We start from the raw sequence: 25,716 nt of genomic DNA, 5'->3' as shown, positions 1-25,716 counted from the left end.
AACGAATTCATCATCTTCAAGATCCAGTGAACCAGTGTTCCAAGAACACACCAAGCGACACTGAAGAGCACACCACCTCTCTGGGCTGCTGGAGCTCCAGGCAGAGCACGATTGGAACAGTCATTTTGCCTCAAGCCTTCTCCCTGCCTACTCTCTCCCTCCAGCTGTCAGACCCTGCCCATCCCCTTCTTTTTCCCTCCACTCTCTGACCCTTTTGACAGCTCCCTCCCTCCAGCCCTGAGACCCTCTCCTTTTTTCCCCTTGAGCTCATCCCTTTTCTTTGCCTTTCATCAATAAACAGTTTGGCTTCTTCACTTTGCCTGCATCTCTGTGGAGCTAAAGCAGCACAAATCCAGAGCCCTGGGACTCACAGGCCCCTCCTGCCGTTCTCTTCCGCGCCGTGTTTTGTGCAGAGACGCAGAGGAACGAGGGCAGATCAGGCTGGAAAGGTCTCTGTGCTGAAGCTCCAGTTCCACAACAATGTGGAGTTCAAAGTCTTGCTGAGCACCCTGAAGCCCCTGGGTTTTAGAAGAGCCAACCTGAGTATGCTCTGAACGCAGCTGGGAGGGATTCCATGGCAAGCACTCATGGAGGGCAAAGGAGCTTGGAATGCTGGAAGGGTTCAAGAATCGCTTCCTGAAAGCACAGCAATGCTCCATCCCTGCACAGGGTCAGGAAGAGGGCAGAACCAGAGAGCACCAGGGCTTCACAGAGAGCTTTGGGTGTTCCAGAGAGCAAATGAAGCAGCAGCACAGTGCCCGAGACTCGGGCGCGTGACCGTGCCAGTGTCCGGAGCGCTGCCAGGCAGTGCCGGGATCCTGGGTGCGGATCTGGTCCCCACAAGTGAGGAATGGCAGCCCCTGCCTCAGAGCCAGTCAGAAAGCCAAGCAAGTGGATCAGAGGGAGGGCACCCTTCCAGTCTCTTGGGCATGGCTGCAAAACAGCCCCTGCTTCTTCTTTTGGGAAGCTCCAGAACAGGCAGGTGCCAGGAACAAGGCGGCTGCCCTGGAGCTGCTTATGGTGCTGGATCAAGGGGCACCTCAGAGCCCTCAGCAATCCAGCCAGGAACACCCAGGCAGGAGAGCACCCATGGCGGTTCCTGGCTGGGACAGGGGTCGTGGCCATCTCCAGGCACCGGTCTCGCAGGGATCCCCGCAGCTCCGGCCCCTGCCCACCCGCTCTGTCGGCAGCACAAAGGCTTCAGCACAACCACCAAAGGCCAAGGGGCTTCTGGCCATTTTCCCTGCAGCACTGCACGCCTGGGCAGCTTGCTGAGCACAGGCACCCTCCTCCCCCTCTTCTCCAGTGCCCTGCAGACCCTGGGCAGCAAATGAAAAATCCTGTGAGTCTGTCTAGTCTAACACATCCTATATTTCTATACTAAAGCAAAACAAAAAGAAGAAATGAACAATCTTGAAGAAAATCCCACTGGCTCAGGAGGCTCCAGCAGATCTCTTAGGAGATCTCCAGCAGCGCAGGCAGCCGAGGCCTGACAGACGGGGCCGTGCTCTCCATGCCCGGTGAAGATGATCTCGCAGCCTCTGGAACATGGAGACGCGAGGCCGCTCTACTGCCTTGGGGATGTGAAAAGATTGAACGGCCCGGCTTCCACGGGCACGGCTGGTGTTATCTGCCATATCTTCGAGGGCTGGAAGTGAAAGGATCAGAGTCACGGTCAGATCCCAGGTCTGCAGGGACACGAGGAGATCCCCGTGTCAGGGTGATCCCAGCCCGCTTGTAGCCATGGCCATGAGAGAGCAGGGACCACCGGGATCAGCCCGAAGCTGATGGCCACAAATCCCCCACGTGCCCCTGAAATCTCTCTGTGCTCTGCCCTCGCTGCCCTCCGTCCGCACAGGGAGCAGAGCCCTCCGCAGCTGGGGCAGGGATTGCAGCTCCTCCTGCCAGCGGCGCTGACAGCTCGCTGCCCTCACTCACCCTCACTGAGCACCTGCAGCTCTTTCTTCGTCCCCCTCAGGTACCGCTTGGCCATCCCTGGGAACACAGACCCTGTCACGGCTTTGCCCAGCGGCACAGCTCCCTGCCAGCGGCGCTGCCAGCCCTGTGGCCACTGGCCCTCGTGGCCCGGCAGGGCTCAGCCCGGGCCCTTGCCGCACGCTGCCGCCCAAGGGCACGGCTGCGAGAGGGCGGCAGCAGCGCCGAGGGCAGCCGGGGCTCCACGGCGCCGGGCCCGGATGGCAGAAGCTGCCGGGGCAGCAGGCGGGGCTGGGGCCGAGCTGCGGCGGGGCGGGGAGGGAGCCCGGGCTCACCCGTGAACCTGACGGCCGCCTCTCGCAGGGGCTCCTGTGGGCTCCGCAGGTACCGCAGGGCCTGGCGCAGGTGCTCGGCCGCTCGGCTCCTGTCCTCTGCCAGCTGCAGAGAGCGGCGGCAGGGAAGGGTCGGGGCGGGCTCCGGCCCTTTGGCAGGCGCTGCCCGCGCCCGGCCCCGGCCTCCCCTGCCCGCACAGCCCTGAGCGCGGCCAGCAGCCGCTGGGCCGGGCTCTGCAGGGGCACAGGGCCGGCTGTGCCCGGGGAGCCGCGGTGCCGGCCCGGCCCGCAGCCCCGCTGGGCCGGGGCTCCGTGGGCAGCCGGCTCGGGGCCGCAGGAGCCTGGAGAAGAGCCCGTGCGGCCCCTGCGTGCAGCGCTGGGCAGGGCCGCAGCTGCCGAGCGCACACAGTGAGCGCCGCGCTCAGGGGGCTGCTCCAGCCTGAGCCTGGCGCTTCCAGGCCGTCCTTACCAGGCACTGGGCGAACTTCCACAGCTGCGCTGTCTTCACGAGCTGCATGAGATTCCTCCTCTTCATGAATTTGGCCACACAATGCAGCGCTTCCCGGGAGGCCTGAGAGCAGCAGAGATGTGGAGATGTCCCCGCAGTTCAGGGCACAGGACCCGCATCCCTGTGCCAAGGCCTGGAGGAGGCTGCAGCCCGCCAGGCACCAGGGCCGGAGGCAGCTGAGACCCTCCCAGGCGGACACCAGCAGCCCACGATTCCTCACCTCTGCCACATCTGGATTCTTGTCATGGCAGTGTAAGAAGAGTGGGACCAGGCTCTGCCGCACGTGTGTTTTCAGGGTCTTTTTTCTTTTTTCCAATGCAAGTGTCACCAATGTTTGATAGAGCAATATGGACACCTCCTGCACCTGGCTATTGTCCTATATGAAAGGAAGAATGAAAGACCTCATCATCGGCTGCCCAGGATGCCCTCTCCATCAATTGCACACCAGGCTGCAAATCCACAGGGCACAAAGTGTCCTGGCTGCTCCCAGTGCCGTGGCTGGGGGCACAGAGCCTTACGTGATCAAAGAGTGGCAGGAGCGCCTCAGCCAGCTGCAGGGTGATGGGGGTGGCTATCAGCATGTCGTTTTCCAGCACTATAAAGCTGAGTAGCATGATTGTCATCTCAACTGTCTCTCCATCTGTGTCCCGCAGGAGCTCCACAAGACTTTCTGTCAGGCTGCGCATTTTTTCGGCCTGTGTGGAACACAAGTCTGTGAAACCCCACCCTGTGTCAAGCCTTGGAGTCCAAAGGCCTGTCCCAAAGCACTTGGGCAGCTGAACCAGGAGGCAGGAGAGCTGGGAGCACCTGCCCCAGCACCTGAAGCCCAGCCAAGCCCAAGGGGCTGCTGTCCCCAGCACAGCTTCAGCCACTGCCCCCTTCTCACCATCCAGGGATTGTCACTGAGCTCGAGAAGGGCCCTGAGCGCCCGGCATCGCCTGTCCCTGCGCTCGTTCTGCAGGTGCAGTTCCAGGATTTGTAGGAGGCGTTTACCAGTGCGTTCACTCAAGTCCTGGTACTTGAGGATCTGAAAGGCACAGGGCAGTGACAGGGGACACACAGGAGCCCAGAAGCGCACAGGGCTGGGCCCAGACAGCAGCACAGGGCACGGGCACCGTCCCAGGCAGCTGTGGCTACGAGAGGACAGAGAGCTGGGAGGCAGCTCAGGGAGGCAGCGCTGGCCATCAGGCTCACCTCCACAAGGAATGCCAGGGCAGGCAGGTCCCAGCGTGGCTCCCGTGTGCTGAGAAGTTGGAGCAGGTAACAAATGATCCGGGAACACAAGGGTAGGGAGACACGGGAAATCTCCCTGGCAGGGGTAAAAGTAACCAAGACTGTGAGCCAGGGGCGCAAATCTCTCCCTGGACTTATTCCAAGAGTTCTAGTCTTTCCCCACCATCCTGCAAGTGGGCCTAGGCCATTTGGGAGGCAGCTCCTTGTGGGCACCCTCCTTTCCCTGCCTTTTCCAGTCTGCTTGGCTGTCCCTCAGTGACAAGGCCATCTGGCCCATGAGCACGGGGACTGTGTGGGGCACCCCGGGCACAGAGCACCAATGTCAGAGGCTGTGGGGAGAGGGGGATCTCACCTGGCCAGAAGACCCATGGCATAGTGCTGGGTGTCAGAAGACAGCAGCATGTCCCAACCATGGTTGTGTTCCACTGCTGTCACCACACCCTCATACTGCCTTCGACAGAGCAGGGACTTCAGGGTCTGCACTGCAAACCTGTGTGCAGAACAAAGCTCAGGTCACACTGGGAGCACTGGCTCCTGCCCTGGGGACATGGCAGGGACAGAAGGACTGGAATGGAGAACCTGTTGGGGCTGGCGTCAAAGCCGTGTTGCTGCTGGCACTCCTTCCAGAATTTATCCACCTCCTCTGGTGTATCCAGAGTGCTGAAGTACGCTTGGAAGAGCAGGTGGACAAATAGGCGGGTGCAATACAGTGTCACTATTTGTGGGATGCAGGGCTCCTGGAGGATCTTCCACATCACCACAGTTGCCTGCAAAGGACAAACAGCCCGAGACAGCGCTCAGTGCCGAGGTGTCGGTGCGGCAGGGCCCGAGCGTGGCAGGGAGAGGCCAGGGGAGACGCAGGGGGTGCTCCGGGCCTGGTGCCCCTGAAGCTGCCCCTAGGCCGGGATTCAGCCCAGCACCTGAGGCTGGGAGATGCAGTGGGGAAAGGAGGGTGGAGAGCTGCTGGAGAGGCAGCCTTGGGGTGAGCAAAGGCCAGTTCCAGAAACTCACAGCCAGGGATAAGACTCTCGTTGTGTCCCCATCGGAGGTGCATGTGCTGTGCTCTGGTGAGCTCCCCAGCACATTGAGGAGTCTCAACTGCGCCGGCTTCGCAGTCCTGGGTGAGCACAAGATTGTCTTCCACATGGCCATAGCAGCTCTGTGGGGTCAGAACTCTGTCTCAGGGTGGTCTCAGTCACAGAACCATGGCCTGGGCAGCAGCAGGGACCTGAGCTGGCTGCGAGCTCTGCCTCTGCCCACTGCCCCTCACTAGCAGCACCCAGGCAGCCCAGCCCTGTGGGGACAGGCGCCTGAGGGGCAGGGAGGGAGCATGGCAGCAGGCTCAGGGCCTGGCATGCCAGGGCTGGGAAAGGGAGCAGCCAGAGGGCCCTGGAACTCTCTGTTGGTCAGACACCTGGAACAGGCTGTACAGGGCGATGGGCTGGTGAGCCCTGAGCCCTCTGGGCAGGCGGGCCCCAATACCTGTCACACGATGGGGCTACACGCAGGAGACTCATCACCACATCAGTGGGCAGTGCCTCGGTGAGATCCAGCAGGGTCCTGTCCAGCCTGTGCCCATCAGACTCATTGGCCATGAGCCACTGGTGGATGAACCTCACCATGGCAGGCACCTGAAGCAGGCACGGGGAGACTTGGAAATGTGCCAGAGGCAGTAATGTCCCCAGCTTCCCCAGAGAAGTGCTTCCCTTCCCACCATACTGTGATGACCTCAAAGGCCGACAGGGACCAGCAGGCCCCAGTGGTTTGGAAGGCCAGACAATTCCTGGAAGGATGAAACCCTGGCCACAGGCTGCTTACTTGCTTTGGACTGGGCAAACCCGCTTCTACAAGCATATCCAGCAGGGCAGCACTGGTGTTGGTTTTGAAGATGTGTGGGTACGCTCTGACCGCAGTGCCCATGGCGCTGTTCCCTTCCTCACGAATTCTCTTGATGAATTTGCAAACCAGCTGTATGAGAATGGCAGGAAGAGAGGGATGTTCCATGGAGTGCTCCAAGCGCTGTGCTGGGCTGAGCAGTGACAGCAGGCCCAGCCCAGGTGGGGATGGCTGCAGGTACCTGCGCTGTTCTGCGGAAGCGGCCACGGGTGGGGTCCTGCTCTTGTGTGCGGTCCATGGCTGCACCTGGCAAAGAGCGAGCGCAGCCAGGGCTGAGGGGCTGCGGGAGAGGCCGGAGAACAGAGCCCAGCCCTGCGCTCCCCAGGCAGGGACAGCCCCGGGATGCCCCAGGGGATGGAGCACGGGGTGTGCCTGGCCTCTCTTCTGTCCTGTGTTTGGGCATGTCCCCAGGGGATGGGATGGGATGGGATGGGATGGGATGGGATGGGATGGGATGGGATGGGATGGGATGGGATGGGATGGGATGGGATGGGATGGGATGGGATAGAGCAAAGCTGGCAGCAGCCATGAGGCAAAGATCTCCCACTCACCCTCCTGCGCTTGCTGGAACTGCACCACCTCTTCAGTCTCCTGTGCTGATGCAGCTCCAGGACTTTCTTCCTCCTCCTTCCCCGAAGTCACCTTGGGCACTCCCGGGGGTCTCTGCTTTATGTTACTGACTGGATTGATGACTACTTGCAGGAGAGATGCCTCGGGAAAAGCTCCAAGTCAGCGAGTCCTGCAGTCGAGCCTGGAAGGCTCCTGCAAGACTAATCTCCTGAGAAGACTGTAGGACAGCGGGTCCTGCTCTCTGGTCTCAAGGGCACCTGCAGCAATAGTGCCTTGGAAAAGCTCCGGGTCAGGCAGGAAGGAGTGCGCTGTGCGGGGGCTCCTCACGGCACCGCTCTGTCCCGTCCTGTCCCGTCGCGTGCTCCGAGCACTGTGCCGTGGCCGTGTCACCGCCGGCTCTTATATCACCACACGTCACAAAGGGTCCTTTGACACCCTGTCCTGTTCCATGCCATGGTGACCATGCTGCACTGTGTCACAAAGGGCCCTTGCACACACTGCCACCGGCCCTGGGGCTGCCCCCAGCCCACCCCAAAGTGGCCCAGGCTGGAAGGAATCCCTCTCCCCAAGTGTCTAAGACAGCCCGAGAGGATCTTTAGGAAGGGCTCCAACCATCAGCAAACGCTGCGCTGCTCTGCGGGCTCAGGGCAGCAGAAGGAGCCCCCAGGGCTCCGACGCAGCCGCAGCGGGAAGGGCGCGGGGCCTTGCACAGAAGCTGGCTCGGCCTCCTTGGGACACGTCCCGGCTGGTGGCCGTCCTAAACCCGCGGCTGTGACACAGACAAGGAACGTGTGGGCCAGGGCACGAATGCTGCTCTGACCCCTGGGCCCTGCGAGCACTGAAATCAGCAGGTGTGGCAGTCCCTGCCCAAGCAGACCTGCCACCCCCCCGAGCCCTGGCAGCGCTGGTGCCCGGCTCCTGCCCCAGAGACCTGTGCCCCGGGGGCTTCTGTGCCAGAGGGAGCCAAAGCCACGTGCACTGGGGGCTGTGCTCCTTCCTACAGGGGCTGGATGCAGGAGCACCTGGAGCAACTGCTGGCAACACTTGGTGTCTGTCAGATGATGTTGCTCCTTCCTGGAATTAATTTTATTCTTGGAAGGGATTGGCGGTAGCCCAGAAAGACCATCAGCAGCTGAGTTTCCCAGGACAACTAGATTGCACACAGATTCTGTCATTCTTCCCTGTGATTTTCTGACACTCTTGAGTTCTGCAAATAAACACTCTGCCCAGCCTGACATTCTGTGCCCCAGTTGCTGCGTGCCAGGCTGTGGCAGCTCATGTCCAAACACAGCTGGGTGCCTGCTGAGTATGGCAATGTATGGCCAGAAACAGGGAATTCCCCCAGTGAACATCAAGTCAGAGGTGGGAAAGCGCAGAGGATAGGGATAACTCTGGAAAGAGAAGCTGTTCTGTGTCTGTGATTATGGTGCCAGCACCCTGAAGGAGAAGCCAAGAAAAGTGCTGGAAGTACACAGGTGCAGTTTTGGGCACCACAATATAAAAAGATACTAAGCCAATAGACAGAATGCAAAGGAGGGCTGCAAGGATGGGGTGGGGTAGGGAGGGGAAGCCCTGAGTGCAGAAGTCCAAGCTGAGCATTAATGTGCAAAAGTGACAGCTGTGCACAGGAAGGGTTGGTGGGAAGGATGATCCAGGAACTAAAGGCCTGGCAGCCTGAGCTTGCTACCAGGAAAGGCCTTGGAGCAGATCCTCCTGAGTGCCATCCCATGGCACCTGCAGGGCACCAGGGGCTCTGCTGGAGGCTGGGAAAGCTCTGCAGAGGGATGGGGACAGGTGGGGGTCCTGGCGGGCTGTTGAGGGCTTCTGTGCAGCTGTTTAGGGGGGTTGGTGTTGGTGGGAGCCTTGGGAAGGAGTTGTCTGGAAGGTGAGAGGTCCAGGCTGGAATCGGAGTCATCTTGGAGGCAGCATCTGGGGTTTTGGCAGGGAGCTGTGTCCCTGGGGCAGGCAGTGACAGGCTCTGTGTTCCCAGGGATGGCCAAGCGGTACCTGAGGGGGAAGAAGGAAGAGCTCCAGCTCATCTGTGAGGGTGAGTGATGGCAGCAGGCTGACAGCGGGGCTGGCAGGAGAAGCTGTGTTGGGGGTTGAGTGTTTTCCTATTACTGTGTCAATTTAAAGAATTTTTCCCATTATCATGCCAATGGAGCTGGCCGGGTTACACCCCAGATCTTTGCTGACTCTGGATAAAATGGGTAGGTAGGATCGGCTTGGAGAGGGGCACTCGGGCTTCCAGAGGGGACTCGTGTTTCCAGCGAGCTCGGAGGAGGATCCCCTGCTGTTGGAGCCTTTGGGGACAGATTTTGGCGCCCATTGTGGGGCTTGAGGGCATTAAGAGGAGAGTTAAGACAGGTGTAACAGCTCTCTTGAGTCTCAACATGTTGTCTAGTTTAGTCCGGTTTGGGCTCCATGTGGCCACAGATATCTCTCTCCCATTTGTAAACCCTTTTTTGAATATGGGCCCTCTCACCAAAGTTACCGTAGCTATTATCCAATTAGTTTGGTGGATTGATTATGTCAGGAATTCATGGTTTTTTAATTTTCTCTGGGAAGTGGCCACATGGATCCAGAGCTATCATACTCTAACTGCGTGTTTCTGGGGTTATTTAAATAATGGTACTTACTGTGAAGTAATGAATGCAAGGGAAATTTTCTCCCAACCCATTACCCAGTTTTTTGAGGCTACCCCACCAGTTTTCAAGAATTTCAGATATGTTTTAATTGCTAGTGTTATTTTACCGTGGCTGGCATTGCTGATAGGCCTGCTCTACTTAGCATTCAGAAACAAGGGAATATTGGCTTGGTTAACAACCCTGATACCTACCCCAGGGACTAGGGATATTGCCACAGAGTCTGCCCCTGCCCCAGGGACCAGGGATGTTGCCCCAGAACATGACTCTGCTCCGGGGACTAGGGATGTGGCCCCAGAGCCTGATGCTGCCCCACAGCCCACTGCAGAAATGAACCACCCAGAGTGGGTGGGAGCTCTAGTGAAGGATATTGGCCAGGTGTTGAAGCAGCAAAGCTGGATGTTGAAGGAGCACAGCCAGATGTTGAAGGAGCACTTTTCTTCAGCTGGTGAGAAACCCTCCCCCTGCCCTAAAGAAGGAGAGTCAGATGGTGCTGCAGTGGAACCCGTAGATGTTGTATCTGTCCAGGTTCCAGCCGGATCACAGGGGCAGCCACAGCCAGCAGCAGTTGCCCCTGTGGAAACTAGAAAATCTAAGATTAAAACAAGGCACCTAGATAATGGGGATCAGCCAGGAGGGTCCTCACAATCAGCAAGGGAGCCAGAGGCTGAGATTTTCACCGAGTCCCTCTCATATGACAGTCTCCGTAACCTGCGTAAAGACATTGCACGGCGAGGCCGTGAGCCTTTTACAACTTGGTTACTCCTGGTCTGGGACCTTACGGGAACAGGTGTGCAACTGGATGGAACTGAGGCCAGGAATTTGGGATCCTTGGCCCAGGATTCAGGTGTGGACCAGATATTTGTAAGGGAGCAAGGCCTCCTTTCCCTCTGGGACCGGTTTTTAATGAGTGTGAGAGAGAAGTTTGTCCACAAAGAGAGAATGCAGGAGTACCACCGTAGAATGCGCTGGAAAACTCTTGAGGAAGGGATCCAGCAGCTGAGAGAAGTGGCAGTATTAGAGGCACTCTTTGGGAGGGATGGACAGCATGACAATGACCTGACAAGGTCAGGTGCACAGGGCAGATGCTGTGGAATCTGGCAACCCTGGGGCCATCTCAATATACCACCTTCATTGCAATGATCAACGCTGATGACCACCAAGAGACAGTGGGTTCTGTTGCCAACAGACTCAGAAATTTTGAGAGTATGATGAATGGCCCAATGCAGGCCAATGTCTCTGCCATGGCCAGGGACCTCCAAGAGGTCCAAAACAGGATGGAGGAGATGAGGGAGGAGATGAGGGAGGAGATAAGAAAGATCAGTGCAGCACCAGTGCGAGTCATAGGCCCCAAATCTAGAACCCAACGCCCCCCAGCTAGGGAGAGAGGGTACACCTCACGAGTTGCCCTGTGGTTTTTCCTGTGAGACCATGGAGAAGACATGGGAAAATGGGATGGGAAACCCACTTCTGTCCTGGCAGCACGGGTGCGTCAACTCAGGGAGGGAAATGCTAACCGAGGGAACCGCGCTAAAATGAAGGTAGCCTCAACCTCCCATGGTAAAGGTGCAGGGTATCACAGAAGGGAGGATGATGTGTCAGATCCCCTGGAAGGAACCTCCACTATGTATGCCCAGGAAAGAAATAATAACCAGGGCTAGAGGGGCCCTGCCTCTAGCCAGGGAGAGGCATGGGATGCCAGAGAGTATTGGACAGTGTGGGTGCGATGGCCTGGCACATCAAAGCCACAGGAACATAGAGTACTAGTTGATACTGGTTCACAATGCACCCTGATACCATCAGAACATGTGGGGAAGGTACCTGTTTCTATTGTTGGGGTGAAGGGGGGATCACAGGAATACACTTTGCTGGAAGCTGAGATTAGTCTGACAGGGAAGGGGTGGCAGAAGCATCCTATTGTAACTGGCCCAGGGGCACCACGTATTCTAGGCATAGACTTCCTCAGGAATGGCTACTACAAAGACCCAAAGGGGTTCAGGTGGGCTTTTGGAATAGCTGCTGTAGCAACAGAGAGCATTAAGCAGTTGAACACTTTGCCTGGACTATCAGAAAACCCATCTGCAGTAGAACTCCTGAAAGTGACAGAGCAACAGGTACCAATTGCCACCATGACAGTGCACCGCCGGCAGTACCGGACAAATCGAGATGCTGTGATCCCCACCCACAAGATGATCCATGAGCTGGAGAGCCAAGGGGTGGTCAGCAAAGCCCACTCACCCTTCAACAGCCCCATCTGGCCTGTGCGCAAATCTGACGGAGAATGGAGATTGACTGTGGACTATCGTGCCTTGAATGAAGTGACTCCACTGCTGAGCGCTGCCGTGCCAGACATGCTGGAGCTGCAGTACGAGCTGGAGTCCAAGGCAGCAAGGTGGTATGCCACCATTGACATCGCCAATGCGTTTTTCTCCATTCCTTTGGCAGCAGAGTGCAGGCCTCAGTTTGCTTTCACCTGGAGGGGCGTGCAGTACACCTGGAACCGACTGCCCCAGGGGTGGAAACACAGCCCCACCATCTGCCACGGACTGATCCAGGCTGCACTGGAAAAGGGTGAGGCTCCAGAACATTTGCAGTACATCGATGACATCATTGTGTGGGGGAACACGGCAGTGGAGGTATTTGAGAAGGGAGAGAAGATCATCCAGATTTTGCTGGGAGCCGGTTTCGCCATTAAAAAGAGGAAAGTCAAAGGACCTGCCCGACAGATCCAGTTCCTGGGAGTGAAGTGGCAAGATGGATGGCGCCAGATCCAACACTGAGGTCATCAATAAGATCACTGCAATGTCTCCACCAACAAGCAAGGAGGAAACACAAGCTTTCCTAGGTGCCATAGGCTTTTGGAGAATGCACATCCCTGAGTACAGCCAGATTGTGAGTCCTCTCTACCTGGTCACTCACAAGAAGAACAATTTCCACTGGGGCCTTGAACAGCAGCAAGCCTTTGCCCAGATCAAGCAGGAGATTGCTCATGCAGTGGCCCTTGGCCCAGTCAGGACGGGCCCAGAGGTAAAGAATGTGCTCTACTCTGCAGCTGGGAACAATGGTCTGTCCTGGAGCCCGTGGCAGAAGGTGCGTGGTGAGACCCGAGGCCAACCCCTGGGATTCTGGAGCAGAAGTTACAAAGGGTCTGAAGCCAATTACACTCCCACAGAGAAGGAAATCCTGGCTGCCTATGAAGGAGTTCAAGCTGCCTCAGAGGTGATTGGCACGGAAGCACAGCTTCTCCTGGCACCCTGGCTGCCAGTCCTGGGGTGGATGTTCAAAGGAAAGGTTCCCTCTACCCACCAGCCACCGACGCCACATGGAGCAAGTGGATTGCCCTCATCACGCAGCGCGCCCGTATTGGCAACCCGAATCGCCCTGGGATTTTGGAGATAATTACAAACTGGCCAGAAGGTGAAGATTTTGGTCTCGCTGACGAAGAGGAGCAGGAACAAGTGACCCGGGCTGAAGAAGCCCCACCGTACAACCAACTGCCAGCAGATGAAAAATGCTACTCCCTTTTCACCGACGGTTCCTGTCGCATTGTGGGGATGAACCGGAAGTGGAAAGCAGCCGTATGGAGCCCCACACGACAGGTTGCACAAGCTACTGAAGGAAAAGGTGGATCAAGTCAACTTGCTGAGCTCAAAGCTGTTCAGCTGGCCTTGGACATTGCTGAGAGAGAGAAATGGCCAAAGCTCTACCTTTACACTGACTCCTGGATGGTAGCCAGTGCTCTGTGGGGGTGGCTGGAGAGGTGGAAAAAGGCTGACTGGCAACGTAGAGGAAAACCAATCTGGGCTGCTGATGAGTGGAAAGACATTGCCACTCGAGTAGAGAAGCTACCCGTGAAAGTCCGTCATGTGGATGCCCATGTTCCCAAGAGTCGGGCTAATGAAGAACACTGGCATAACAAGCAGGTAGATCAGGCTGCACAGATAGAGGTCTCAAAGATAGACTTAGATTGGGAACACAAGGGAGAATTGTTCCTAGCTCGATGGGCCCATGATGCCTCAGGTCATCAGGGCAGAGACGCCACCTACAAGTGGGCACGAGACCGAGGGGTGGATCTAACCATGGACAGCATCTCCCAGGTTATCCACGACTGTGAGACATGTGCTGACACCAAGCAGGCCAAGCGGGTGAAGCCCCTCTGGTATGGGGGGCGGTTGTCCAAGTACAAGTACGGAGAGGCCTGGCAGATTGACTACATCACACTGCCTCAGACCGCCAAGGCAAGCGCTACGTGCTGACCATGGTGGAAGCCACCACCGGGTGGTTGGAGACCTACCCTGTGCCTCACACCACTGCTCGGAACACCGTCCTGGACCTGGAAAAACAAGTCCTCTGGAGGCATGGTACCCCTGAGAGAATTGAATCAGACAATGGGACTCATTTCAAAAACATCCTTCTAAGCACCTGGACTAGAGAACATGGCATTGAGTGGGTGTATCATATTCCCTACCATGCACCAGCAGCTGGGAAAGTCGAACGGTGCAATGGCCTGCTTAAAACCACCTTAAAGGCACTTGGTGGGGGGACTTTCAAGAACTGGGAGATCAATCTACCAAAGGCCACATGGTTAGTGAATACCCGAGGTTTCACTAACTGAGCAGGCCCTGCCCAATCTGAGCCCTTGGGAACAGCAGATGGAGATAAGGTCCCAGTGGTACACCTGAGAGGCATGTTAGGAAAAACTGTTTGGGTGAACTCTCCCTCCAGCAAAGACAATCCTTTCCGTGGGGTGGTTTTCTCTCAAGGACCAGGTTGCAATTGGTGGGTGATGCAAAAGGATGGAAAGACCCGATGCATACCCCAAGGAGTTTAGGTTTTGAAAGCTCGGACTCCTCTCCAATCAGATTTGCCCAGCTTTTCAATATTTGCCCCAAAGGGCTATCTCTTGGAATACTATTATTATCAGATTCAGAAGAGGATGTGCAACCCATTCTGATATCCTGAAATATACAGCAAAGCACAAAACAAACAATCCAAACAGTCGGGATTCGAAACCACAATCCCTCTGAGCCACAGCACAGACACTAATGAACTGAACCACTCTGGCTTCAAGCCAAGAGCACTGCAATTCAAACATGCACTTTATGAAGGCAGTCCTTCTTACAGATAAAGAGCAGAATTGTTGTGCTGAGGTTCTCCAAAACAAATTCACACTTTACAAAATTACAAATTACCCAGATACTAAACAAACAAAATGCCTTTTATTCCGTCACTCACACATCTCTGTTCCCAGGGTTCTTGGCTCTGATATCTCTGGACCTCCGCTGGGCCTTTCCAGAGCTGCCGGCCTCGGTCCAGGGATTTTTCCATATGCCTTCTCTCCTGGCTGGCTCGCCAAAAACTGTTGCCTTTAGGAGCACCAAAAAAAATCCCAAAAAAAACCCCTAAAATTACCAAAACCCCCGCAAACTATTCCCAAAAAAATCCCCTAGAAGCACCCCAGAAAAACCCCTAAAAATCACCATAACCTGGTGGTTGCTCCCTAAAACCCAAAAAAAATTACTAAAACATTTCCCGCAAAAAATCCCCAAAATTACCAAAAAAACCCCTAAAATTACCAAAACTCCCCAAAAATCCCCCCAAAATTACCAAAAAAGTCCTCAGAAAAACCCCCAAAAATCACCTGGAGCTGGTGGCCAAAAATGAGAAAAAAAAAACCAAAAAAACCCCCAAAAAACCCCAAAAATAGCCCAAAAAATTCCCAAAAACTCACCAAAAATCCCAAAAAATCCCCCCAAAAATCCCAAAAAAAAATTCCAAAAAAAATCCCAAAAATATCCCCCAAAATTGCCAAAAAAAACCCAAAAAAAAAACCCCAAAAAATCCCTAAAAATTTGAAAAAATATCCCCCCAAAAATTCCAAAAATCAGCTGGAGCTGGCAGCCAAATGGGAGAAAGAACCCCAAAAAACCTACCAAAAAACCCCCAAAAAATTACAAATAAAAATGTCCAAAAAATTGCCATAAATTAAAAAAAAAAAAATCCCCAAAATAATCCCCTCAAAAATTTCCCAAAAACCCCCTAAAATCCCAAATAATCCCCGAAAAAATCCCAAAGAAACCCCAAAAAACCCCAAAAACCACCCAAAAATATCCCCCAAAATTACCAAAAACCCAAAAATAATTTAAAAAAAAAAATCCCCCAAAAATCCCAAAATATTTAAAAAAATATCTCCCCAAAAAATCCCAATAATCAGCTGGAGCTAGAGGCCAAAGGGGAGAAAGAACCCCAAAAAACTACCTAAAAACTCTTTAAAAATTACCAAAAAAATCTCCAAAAAATCGGCAAAAATTAAAAAAAAATGAAATCCCCCCAAAAATTTCCAAAAACCCACCAGAAATCCCAAAAAATGCCCCCCAAAATTAAATAAAAAATCTCAAAAAACCCCAAAAAAAATCCCAAAAATATCCCCAAAAATTACCAAAATCCCCAAAAAAAATCCCCCAAAAAATCTCCAAAAATCACCAAAAATATCCCCAAAAGAAACCCAAAAACTACTTGGAGCTGAAAGCCAAAGGTAAGGAAAAAAACCCCCAAAAAATCCCAAAAATACCCCAAGAATACCCCCCAAAAAATCCCCTAAATTTACCAAACCCCCCCAAAAATATCCCAAAAAAATCCACTAGAAACACCCCCAAAAATCCCCCAAAATCCCCATAACCTGGCAGCCAAAGGTGAAAAAAAAGACCAAAAAACACCCCAAAAAACCCATTAAATTAACAAAACCCCCCAAAAAATTCCCAAAAAAACCCCCAGAAACACCCCAAAAAAACCCCTAAAAGTCACCACAACCTGGCAGCCAAAGGTGAAAAAATCCCCAAAAACACCCCAAAAATATCTCAAAAAATCCCCAATAACTTCCCCAAAAATATCCCCAAAAATCCCCAAAATATTCCCCAAAAAATCCCCAAAGCTACCAAAAAATATCCCCCAAAAAAATCCCCCAAAAATTCCAGAAACCCCCAAAAATAAAAAAAAATCCCCAAAAAAGTCTCAAAAAACCCTCAAAAAGTCCCAAAAAATATACCCATAAATAATCCCAAAAAATTCCCAAAAACCCGCAAAAAAATTCCCTAAAATCACGAAAAGATTCTCAAAAAAATTTACCCCCAAAAATCCCCAAAAAATCCCCAAAATTACCAAACCACCCCCCAAAATTACCAAAAATCCTGAAACTAATTCCTAAAAAAATCCTCCAAAATTACCAAAAAAATTCCCCAAAAAAAGCTCCAAAAATTAGCTGGACCAGGTGGCCAAAGTGAGAAAAAAACCCCAAAAAAACAGTCAGAAACACCCCAAAAATATCCCCAAAAATTATTAAAAATGGCTCAAAATGATGCCCCTTTCACGCCACTGGTAGAAATGGCACAATACCAAAAAAACCTGTACCTGTTCCGTTTTCAGACTGAAGCAACAGGATATTCCTGGCTTCTAGTGCAGCAGGGAAGGGAAATGTTTGGGTAATCACGTCTTCATTTAAAGATTTCTTCATGAAAGCCATCACTGCCCTCAATCAGGACATCCACCACACCCTGGGCACCTAAAAAAATGAAGAAATGAAGAGGATCCAGACTAGCAGGAAAAACAACAGAGGTAGAATGCAACACTCCAAGAATACACGGTATCTTTTTAATTTATCAAAAGCTCCCTGGCAGCGCCGGAGCGGCGGGTTTGGGAGGTGCCGGGGGAACCTCAGCGCAGGGAAATCCCCGCACCGCCCTCCCGCGCACGGCCGGCGGCACGGGAGCCCCGGCAGCAGCCCGGAGCAGCAGCGGCAGCGCCGTGCTCGGCCCCAGCGCCCGCCCCGATGCCGCCGGGTGCCCGAGCCCCACATTCCGCCCGCCGAGGGAGCGGCGGCAACGCTCGGACGAGATCGGCTGCCGGCACCGGCAGCAGTCGAAGCGGAAGCCCTGTCACGTTAGCGACCGCACGGCAGCGGCCCGGGCTCCGCCCACGGCCCCGCACGTCATCGGGTCGGCCCCCCCGCATCACAGCCGCGGCCACGCCCCCCGCGTTGCAGTGACGGCCACGCCCCCGGCGTCACTGCCGCGGCCCCGACCCTCCCGCGTCACCGCCTCGCCACGCTCCCGCGCGTCATAGGGTCGGCCCGCCCCTCCATGTCATCGGGTCACCCTGTCGGCCCGACCACTTTCATCGGGGCCGCAAAAACTGTCCCCTATCACACGGCAGAATGGCCGCCGACATACTGTCCGGCAACACGTGACTATGTAGTCGCAGGCACACTTGTCCAGCACCACGCGGCCGCGTTGGAGATGCCATATTTACCTAAAAACACGTGGCGGGCAGGGGCGCGGCCATATTAAACCGAAAGCACGTGGCGGTCACGGGCGTCGCCATTTTGAACCGGAACACGTGGCGAAAACGGGCGCCGCCATGTTGTACGGAAGAGGGTGGCAAGCACGGGCGCCGCCATTTTGTACGGAAGAGGGTGGCAAGTACGGGCGCCGCCATGTTGTACGGAAGAGGGTGGCAAGCACGGGCGCCGCCATTTTGAACCGGAAGCAGCACCCCGATGCATCCAAGCGCCGGGAATGGAGGCGGAATACCGTGCCAAGAGCGCGGGGTCGGTCGGCGTCCACCGCTGCCAGCGTCGGGTAAGGTTCAGGCAGGAGATAAGAAGGATGCCTTTGTGAGGGGCGAGGGCCCGAAGGGAACCACAAGAAACACGGCAGCCGACCGGACGTGTCTTCGGCCACAACAAAGATGGCCGCAAGAAAGGGCGGGAAATGAAGGACCAAGGTCCGTGTTTGGGCTGCCTGCCCGCGCCCCGAGCCGTTCTCCGCGGCATTGCCAGGCGTGCGGACACGGGCCGTGCGCCCAGCGGCACCGTGGGCACGCCGGAGCTCGGCGGGCGCCGGCAGGCAGCTGCGGCACGCCTCTCTCTGCCGTGCTCCGCCTCACGTCCCGTCTCCTGTCTGTGTTCCCTCCCGGCTCCCCTCCCGCCCGGGGAAACGGAGGAAAACACAAATAACATCGAGGAAGAAAGAACAGCCTGCAGAGCTGCCCGAGCCATCGCCCTGCCCGCAGCCGGGAGCAGCCAGCAGGAGGAGGCAGCTGCTTTCTCAGCCAGAAAGGTGAGAGGTGCGGGAGGGGGTTTCTACCTTTGTCCTCTCTTCTGCCTCCTGTCGCCTGTGTCTGCGGGGCTGGGGAACTTCTGGGCTGCCCCCGTGGAGCAGCTGCAGTCGTTCTTTGGGGGGTGAGGAAAAAAGGCTGAGGGGGACAGGGGGTGGAGACTCGGGGGCTCCCGTGTCCTTTGGGGCACCCCAAGGTCCCGAGGAGAGGGAGCCACGCTGCCGTAAAGGAGCAGGTGAGTGGGGAATGGCGGGGGTGGTGCCGGGTGCCGTCCCCCAGAGGGACCCAATGGTGCCAGAACATTCACAGGGAGGGCTGGGTGTAGGAGACAGGAAAATATAAATATGAAAAATACCTAACTATAGCTTAAATAAATGTTTTATTGGTTTTATTTGGTTAGAGGTAGGATTTTTATAAATAACATAAATATAATTAATATAAGCAAATGTAAATGCACAAATACACAATATATACAAACATAAAACTAAAAATATATCTAAAACTAAAACTAAAACTATGTATAAATGTATGTACGTGTAAATATATATACAAGTATAGAATATAAACAAATAGAAGTATATATATAGGATATAATATAAATAGTATCATACATGTTATGGTGTACCATATACATAATATATAAATTACAGATATAAATATGAGATACATATATTTTAAAAAATATATATTTTTATACATTATATAAATAATTATATATATAAAAATATAATTTATATATTATTTATTTATATATTTAAATTACATATATATATTTATTTAAAAAATTTGATATATATTTAAAAAGAAAGGGTTTTTTGGTTTCTATTTGGTTAGTGGCTGAGCTTTTTTAATAAATAATATTAAAAAATATAAACGTACAAATATATGTAAGGATATATTTATATACATAAACTAGAAATTAATTTTTGTAATATGTGCATAATTATGTGCATAATAAATTATAAAAGTGTAGTATATATGTTATAATGTAAATTGCATTGTAAATTTATTGAACAATATATGTAATATATATAATATCAAATATGAAAAGGAGTAGAAATTAAATATTAAAAATAGGTGTAAGTTTTCTGTATTTAAAGGGGTTTTTTTTTTGTTTTTATTTGGTCAGGGGTAGGGAGTTTTTTAGTTGTGGTCGGGCTTTTTTTGGGGCATTTTGTAGGATTGGGACTCTCCTTTTTGCCCCGGGAGCTCGAGGCTGGCCCGAGCCTGTGGCCTCTCCCGCAGGTGAGTGTGACACGGTAGAGAAGGGAGCCAGGCAGTGCTCTGGGACTTTGAATCTACCCAACTGTTTTCCAAATGTATTTGCAGAGATTCAGCTGTGGGGAAGCTGCAGAGAAGGCTGCCTGGCACAGCCCCCCAGAATGGGCCTCCCCCGACTGGGCTCCCGCAGAGGATGGGGCAGTTGCAGCCCCCTGTCATTCCTGTGAGATTTGGTAAGTCTGGGGAGGGGTTTCCTGACTGTCCCTGTCTCCAAGCGAGCCGTGCCTCGTTGTCCAGAAGCCCTGCCTGGGCAGCCCGGCCCGGCACAGCTCCATTCCCTCTCCCGGGCTCACCGGAGGGATGCAGAGCCACCAAAGTGCGGGTCAGGCTGGAAAGGGGACGGTGGGGCCTGCGGCCACAGCAGGGGGAAGGACAGGAGGCAAAGCCTCTCGACCAGCCCTGGGCCCAGCCTGCCCAGGAGAAGCTTCCGAGAGGCGCCGGGGCTCTCGTTTGCCCGGAAAGCTGCAGCCGTTGGGGCAGGTCTCGGGCTGTGACCCAGCCCCTGCAGCACTGCAGAGAAAAGGGGCACGTGATGGCCCACGGGGTCGGCTGCAGTCCTTAAGAGCAGTGCCTGCTTTCACCACTGCCTTTTGCTGCCTGCAGAGATCTGTGCTGAGGGTTGGCAGCTCCTGCTGGGGCAAGAGCTGCATCTTCCAAGAGGCAAAGCTGCAGCATCTTCCTCCCCAGGGACTGTCTCCATGCAGGAAGCAGCACAGGGGACTGGCCGAAGGGCTCGGGCTGGGACACGGCCCCAACAGGAGCAGCCCTGGCACACTGACACGGGAGGATGAGCCCAGGTGAGGAGCACGGGCCCAGCGTGGCACCAAGACAGGCATCTCCTGTGGGTTATGTGGGGCTGTGCTGTGCACCCTGGGGGTGCTGACTGACCCCCTTTGTGCCGAGACAGAGGAGATGCTGCTGCACCACGTCCCCAGGAGAGCCCCTGCCTCCTTCTGCTCTCAGGGATGGGACTGGGAGACGCCTCCACGCCGAGAGTGGCACTTGGCATGGCTTCAGTCCCCAGTGGAAGAGGCTGGGCTCCCCGCTGCCCAGAGCTCCTGGTTAGGGACACCCACGCCTGCGCCTGGCTCAGAGTCCAGGGTGCACTCAGTCCGGATCCAGCCTCGAGATGTTCCTGCTGCAGCTGCAGGTGAGCTCAGCTCTCCCTCAGGGACACCTGTGCCTGTAACAGCTCCAGCCCGTGGAGCCCCTGCACGAGAGCTGTTCCTGGTTCTCACAGCTCCTGCTCCTGCACCCCTTGCTCACTTACTGCTCAGGATATCTGAGGGCCCAGGTGATTTCTGTTCCTTCTGCTTGTTTCACTTGCAGGTGTTTCCCAGTCCAGCTTGCTGAACCTCCAGCTCTGACTGTGGCACATTCTTCCTTCCAGCTCTGGCTCTGAGATGCTGCACTTGATGGCTGCTCCAGTTCCTTCCAGCTCTGGGTAAATAACTGGTGTCTCTTGTGTAATCTGTGTCCGTGTTCTGTCGTTTGTGTCCATCTGTGTTACCTGTGTCACATCTCCATGCTTTATCAGCATCCTTCCCAGCCATGGTAGCCAGACTCTACTCGCAACAGGTTCGTGCTGGTGCTCGCTGAGTTTGGGGAAATTTGGGGGATTTTGGGCTGTTTTGAAATAATTTTTAAAGAGTTTTTTAGATTTTATTGGGGGAATTTTTGAGGGTTATTTTGAGGTGGGGGGGATTTAGGGGTTTTTAAAAGGATTTTTGGAGGAATTTTGGGATTTGTTTTTTTTAATTTTAAAATTTTTAGGGAATTTTTAAGGGGTTTTTGGGAATTTTTAGGGGTTTTTAAAGGGGATTTTAAAGAGATTTTTGGGCATTTTGGGGGTTTTTAAAGAATTTTAAAGGTTTTTTTTTCAGTTTTATTGGGGGAATTTTGGGAGTATTTTGGGGGAGTTAAGGGTTTTTAAAAGGATTTTTGGAGGAATTTTGGGATTTTTTTGGGGATTTTAAAGGGATATTTTAGGGAAATTTAAAGGGTTTTTGGATATTTTTTAGGGTTTTTTTTCTAGGGGATTTTAAAGAGGTTTTGGAGCTTTTAGGGGATTTGGAAGGGTTTTTTTAGGGGATTTTAAAGAGGTTTTTTTTGGATTTTAGTGGAGTTTCGAGGGGTCTTAAAGGGGAATTTTGGGGCTTTTTTGGGATTTTTTTTTAGGTTTTTGAGTGGGTTTGAAGGTTTTCTTAAGGTATTTGTTAGAGGTTTTTAAAAAGTTTTTTTGGGGATTTTGAAGTATTTTGGGGGGATTGGGGAAGGTTTTTGGGGATTTTTAGGGGTTTGTGATTTTTTGGGGAAATTTCTGTGCGGTTTGGGATTTTTGTAAGGGGAAATTTGAAAGCTTTTTTTCGGTTTTTTGGTCGGGTTTGTGTGGTTTCTTTTTTTTTTCTTGTTTTTGGCCTTTTTATTTGAGGGTTTTTTTGGTTTTTTGTTTTTCTGTTTTTTCAGGATTTTAAAATGTTTTAAATGGATTTTTTTTAAATTTTCAACTATATTTTCAATTCCCCCCCTCCCCCCCCCCCCGAATTTCCCTTCCCAGGTTGGTTTTTTCAAGCACCACTACAAGGAGATGCTGGAGGGCACCAAGACCCCCGGGGTGCCCCAGGACTGAGTGGGAGGAGCCCAAAAATTTTGGGCACCCCATCCCCCCAAAATATTAAATTGACATGGAAGTTCCCCTGTATTTGTGTGGAGTTTTTTGAAATTATTTTGGAATTTTTTAGGGGGGGTTTTGGGAAACTGGGGAGGAGGAAACACTAAAAAATAAAAAAATAAATTTAAAAAGGATTTGGGAAAAAAATTGGGGAATTTCACCACAAAAATATGAAGAGAGCCCCAAAAATCCACACGGGATGAGGTGGTTTTAGCCAAAATCAAAGATTTGGCCCCAAAATCTCCCCAAAGTGGGAGATTCCTCCTAAAAATCCACCTGTGACACCCGAGTTTCACCAAAAACCCGTGCTCATGTCTGCTGATCCATCGCTCTGGGCTCAAATCGTCGTGCCTGAGATCTGGGGGTGCTCCTGTACCTGGTAGTGTCCACAAGCGGGATGGGGGGGCGACTATGGCTGCACTACCGGGCTGTGTCCCACTCCTGCCTGGCAATCCATTGCTCTGGGCACCGTTGCTCATGCCCAGGGCAAAGGACCCTAAACCGAACCCCGCGCCTCGGGATACGCGACTGCCGCGCGTGTCACGGGCTTTTGCTACTACATACCTATTCGGTCAAGCAGTCTTCTGTGGTACATAGCCGTGATGCAGAGAACTCAGTTCTAAGTGTAGTGCAAAGTGAGAACTACTGTGTGCTGTGCATGCTTTCTCCTTAGCGTTCTGTACACTGCAGTGCTCGTCCCTATGCAGAACTTACATATTTTTGGGTGGTTTTTGGGGTTTTTTGGGGTTTCTTTGGGATTTTTTCGGGGATTATTTGGGATTTTATGGGGTTTTTGGGAAATTTTTGAGGGGATTATTTTGGGGATTTTTTTTTTTAATTTATGGCAATTTTTTGGACATTTTTATTTGTAATTTTTTGGGGGTTTTTTGGTAGGTTTTTTTGGGGTTCTTTCTCCCATTTGGCTGCCAGCTCCAGCTGATTTTTGGAATTTTTTTGGGGGGATATTTTTTCAAATTTTTGGGGATTTTTTGGGGGGGATTTTTTGGTTTTTTTTTTGGCAATTTTGGGGGATATTTTTGGGATTTTTTTTTGGAGTTTTTTTTGGGATTTTTGGGGGATTTTTTGGGATTTTTGGTGAGTTTTTGGGAATTTTTTGGGTTATTTTTAGGGTTTTTTTGGGGTTTTTTTCTCATTTTTGGCCACCAGCTCCAGGTGATTTTTGGGGGTTTTGGGAAATGTTTTAGTAATTTTTTGGGGGTTTTAGGAAGCAACCGCCAGGTTATGGTGATTTTTAGGGGTTTTTCTGGGGTGTTTCTAGGGGATTTTTTTGGGAATAGTTTGCAGGGGTTTTGGTAATTTTAGGGGTTGTTTTTGGGATTTTTTTTGGTGCTCCTAAAGGCAACAGTTTTTGGCGAGCCAGCCAGGAGAGAAGGCATCTGGAAAAATCCCTGGACCGAGGCCGGCAGCTCTGGAAAGGCCCAGCGGAGGTCCAGAGATATCAGAGCCAAGAACCCTGGGAACAGAGATGTGTGCGTGACGGAATAAAAGGCATTTTGTTTGTTTAGTATCTGGGTAATTTGTAATTTTGTAAAGTGTGAATTTGTTTTGGAGAACCTCAGCACAACAATTCTGCTCTTTATCTGTAAGAAGGACTGCCTTCATAAAGTGCATGTTTGAATTGCAGTGCTCTTGGCTTGAAGCCAGAGTGGTTCAGTTCATTAGTGTCTGTGCTGTGGCTCAGAGGGATTGTGGTTTCGAATCCCAACTGTTTGGATTGTTTGTTTTGTGCTTTGCTGTATATTTCAGGATATCAGAATGGGTTGCACATCCTCTTCTGAATCTGATAATAATAGTATTCCAAGAGATAGCCCTTTGGGGCAAATATTGAAAAGCTGGGCAAATCTGATTGGAGAGGAGTCCGAGCTTTCAAAACCTAAACTTATTAGACTCTCGGAAAAAATCTGGCCAGTGTATGAATTAGATAATGGAGAAACCTGGCCTAAGTTTGGAACTTTAAATCGAAAATTAATATCAAGTTTAATATCCCAACTACGTAGAGATAATTTTTTTGAAGAGCTAAAATATGCCCGGCTTTTCCTGGTATTAGCATGTGAGCTGGACCGGGAAAAGGAGAAAGAGCATATATTAGTCTTAAAGGGTAAAAAGAAGGAGCCAACTTTCAGTAGTTTATGTAAAAATCCAGAGGAATCAGAGATGGAGCTGGTTGCGCCCGCCATGAGAACAGGATCGGTCTCGGCCGCGCTGGGGCGGGCTCGGGCCAGGCCGCAGCCCCTCCTCCCGCAGCCCCGCAAAGGGGGGACACGGGGCAGGAGGAGCTCCGGTCAGTGAAGGAGGAGGAAGGTGGGCCCTGGCAGCAAAGGACACTGCCCCTGCAGCCCCCGGCACCGCCCCGAGAGGAGGGGCCGGGGGACAGGGCCTTGTGCACAGAAGGCGGGGAGGGAACCTCCCACAGGGGATGTGACACCTCCTCCGTTCTCGGGCCTGTGAGATGCCATGGCAACCCCGAAGGTCAGGGAGCTGCCGCGGGAGTGGACACCCTCAAAGATCGCAGACACACAGCCCGGCAGCGGCGTCGCGATAGGTCTCGCACGGTGCTTTCTAGGATGGGGACTAGCCGAGGTAAACTGTTGGCCACAACAGACTCAGACAGCTCTTATTCAAATGGCTCTGAGGAGGAAGAAGAGGATGATGAAATAGATGAAATTATTGCTGCCTTAAACAAGCGAAGGAGGGGAAGGATAGTAAGAAAAGCCCTCAGAGAACGTAGCCCAATTGCTCAGCGTACTAGGTTACGAAGGGAGAAAGAAAGAGAACCAATTTTGCAAGCCCCCTTAAGACAAGCAGTTGGCAATCAGGGGCCAATATATGTGAAAGTCCCATACTCCCTTATAGAGTTAGAACAGAGGAAAACTACCGTGGGGAAATATAAAGAGAACCCGGATAAAGTGTGTCCTGGGTTGGTGTTTTGACTGAATTCTCACCCTGCCCCCCTTGGCCATGAAGCTGTCTGCTCCCGGGGGAGGGGCCGCCTGGGCTCGACTCTGTGGACTGGCCTTGGTTTTTTCCTTCTCTTGCGGTGGCTCGCTTGGCTCTGGCTGCTGCTGCTTGTGGCTTTTCGCTGCTGTGGTAGTAGTTCGTTGCCTGGTTGTTAGTTGTAGCTGTTTTTTTTTTTTCTTGATTTTTGGCTTTATATTGCTTGAATTATTGTTTTAGCTCGCTTTGTTTAAGGCTTGCTGGCTGTTTTTTCTTCCTTTCTCTCTCTCTCTCCTCTCCCTTCCCCCACCCCTCACCTCCCGAGGATCAGCACCAGCTCGCTCCGGAGAACCTGCGGCTGCCTCTGGACACCGGCCAAGAAGCATCTCGTCCTTCTAGTGAAGATCGAATCGTCACGTCTCTCTTCTCTCTCGTGTGAAAATTTTTTTGTCATCTGGATCTGTGCTGGGAAGTGTTTCTCTTGTATGGTGTAATAAATAGGTTTTTTCCACTTTTCCCCCTGAGTGAAATATTTTTTTCTTAGTCCAGTGGGATAAAGAATTGGGGGGTTTATTCCTG

General features: G+C 52.6%; 1 protein-coding gene and 1 long non-coding RNA gene across 6 annotated transcripts; one reads left to right on the top strand and one right to left on the bottom strand.

The window, feature by feature from the left end:
• Positions 1-1,354: 1,354 nt before the first annotated feature.
• LOC130255687 (maestro heat-like repeat-containing protein family member 6) lies at positions 1,355-6,849 on the bottom strand. Its single transcript, XM_056496648.1, has 15 exons — positions 6,456-6,849; positions 6,086-6,150; positions 5,827-5,976; positions 5,491-5,639; positions 5,020-5,167; positions 4,588-4,775; positions 4,361-4,498; positions 3,970-4,084; positions 3,662-3,802; positions 3,294-3,470; positions 2,996-3,151; positions 2,737-2,838; positions 2,271-2,373; positions 1,939-1,995; positions 1,355-1,648 (listed from the first exon to the last, which is right to left on the bottom strand). The coding sequence occupies exons 2-15, from the start codon at positions 6,140-6,142 to the stop codon at positions 1,434-1,436; spliced, it is 1,896 nt and encodes a 631-aa protein (XP_056352623.1). The 5' UTR covers positions 6,143-6,150; positions 6,456-6,849; the 3' UTR covers positions 1,355-1,433.
• Positions 6,850-18,100: 11,251 nt separating this feature from the next.
• LOC130255543 (uncharacterized) lies at positions 18,101-22,196 on the top strand. Of its 5 annotated transcripts, none has more exons than XR_008840942.1 (5): positions 18,101-18,232; positions 19,560-19,684; positions 20,199-20,661; positions 20,841-20,955; positions 22,069-22,196. It is a non-coding gene; the product is annotated as an uncharacterized LOC130255543 (long non-coding RNA). The 5 variants fall into 5 exon arrangements; XR_008840944.1 differs by having other exon boundaries at positions 20,115-20,661; XR_008840945.1 differs by having other exon boundaries at positions 18,101-18,239; positions 20,115-20,661.
• The last annotated feature ends 3,520 nt before the right edge of the window (positions 22,197-25,716 follow it).

This window comes from Oenanthe melanoleuca, chromosome 7 (assembly GCF_029582105.1).
Source record: "Oenanthe melanoleuca isolate GR-GAL-2019-014 chromosome 7, OMel1.0, whole genome shotgun sequence".
Lineage (NCBI taxonomy): Eukaryota > Metazoa > Chordata > Aves > Passeriformes > Muscicapidae > Oenanthe > Oenanthe melanoleuca.
The sequence above is the reverse complement of the archived record's forward strand: the minus strand, read 5'-3'. Positions and strand labels throughout refer to the sequence as shown.

Coding starts and splice junctions, on each gene's coding strand:
- LOC130255687 (XM_056496648.1), bottom strand. CDS start 6,142: ATGGACCGCACACAAGAGCAGGACCCCACCCGTGGCCGCTTCCGCAGA. Junction 5,640..5,826: donor GTTTGCCCAGTCCAAAGCAA/GTAAGCAGCCTG, acceptor TGCCTGCTTCAG/GTGCCTGCCATGGTGAGGTT. Junction 2,839..2,995: donor AGAATCCAGATGTGGCAGAG/GTGAGGAATCGT, acceptor TGCTGCTCTCAG/GCCTCCCGGGAAGCGCTGCA.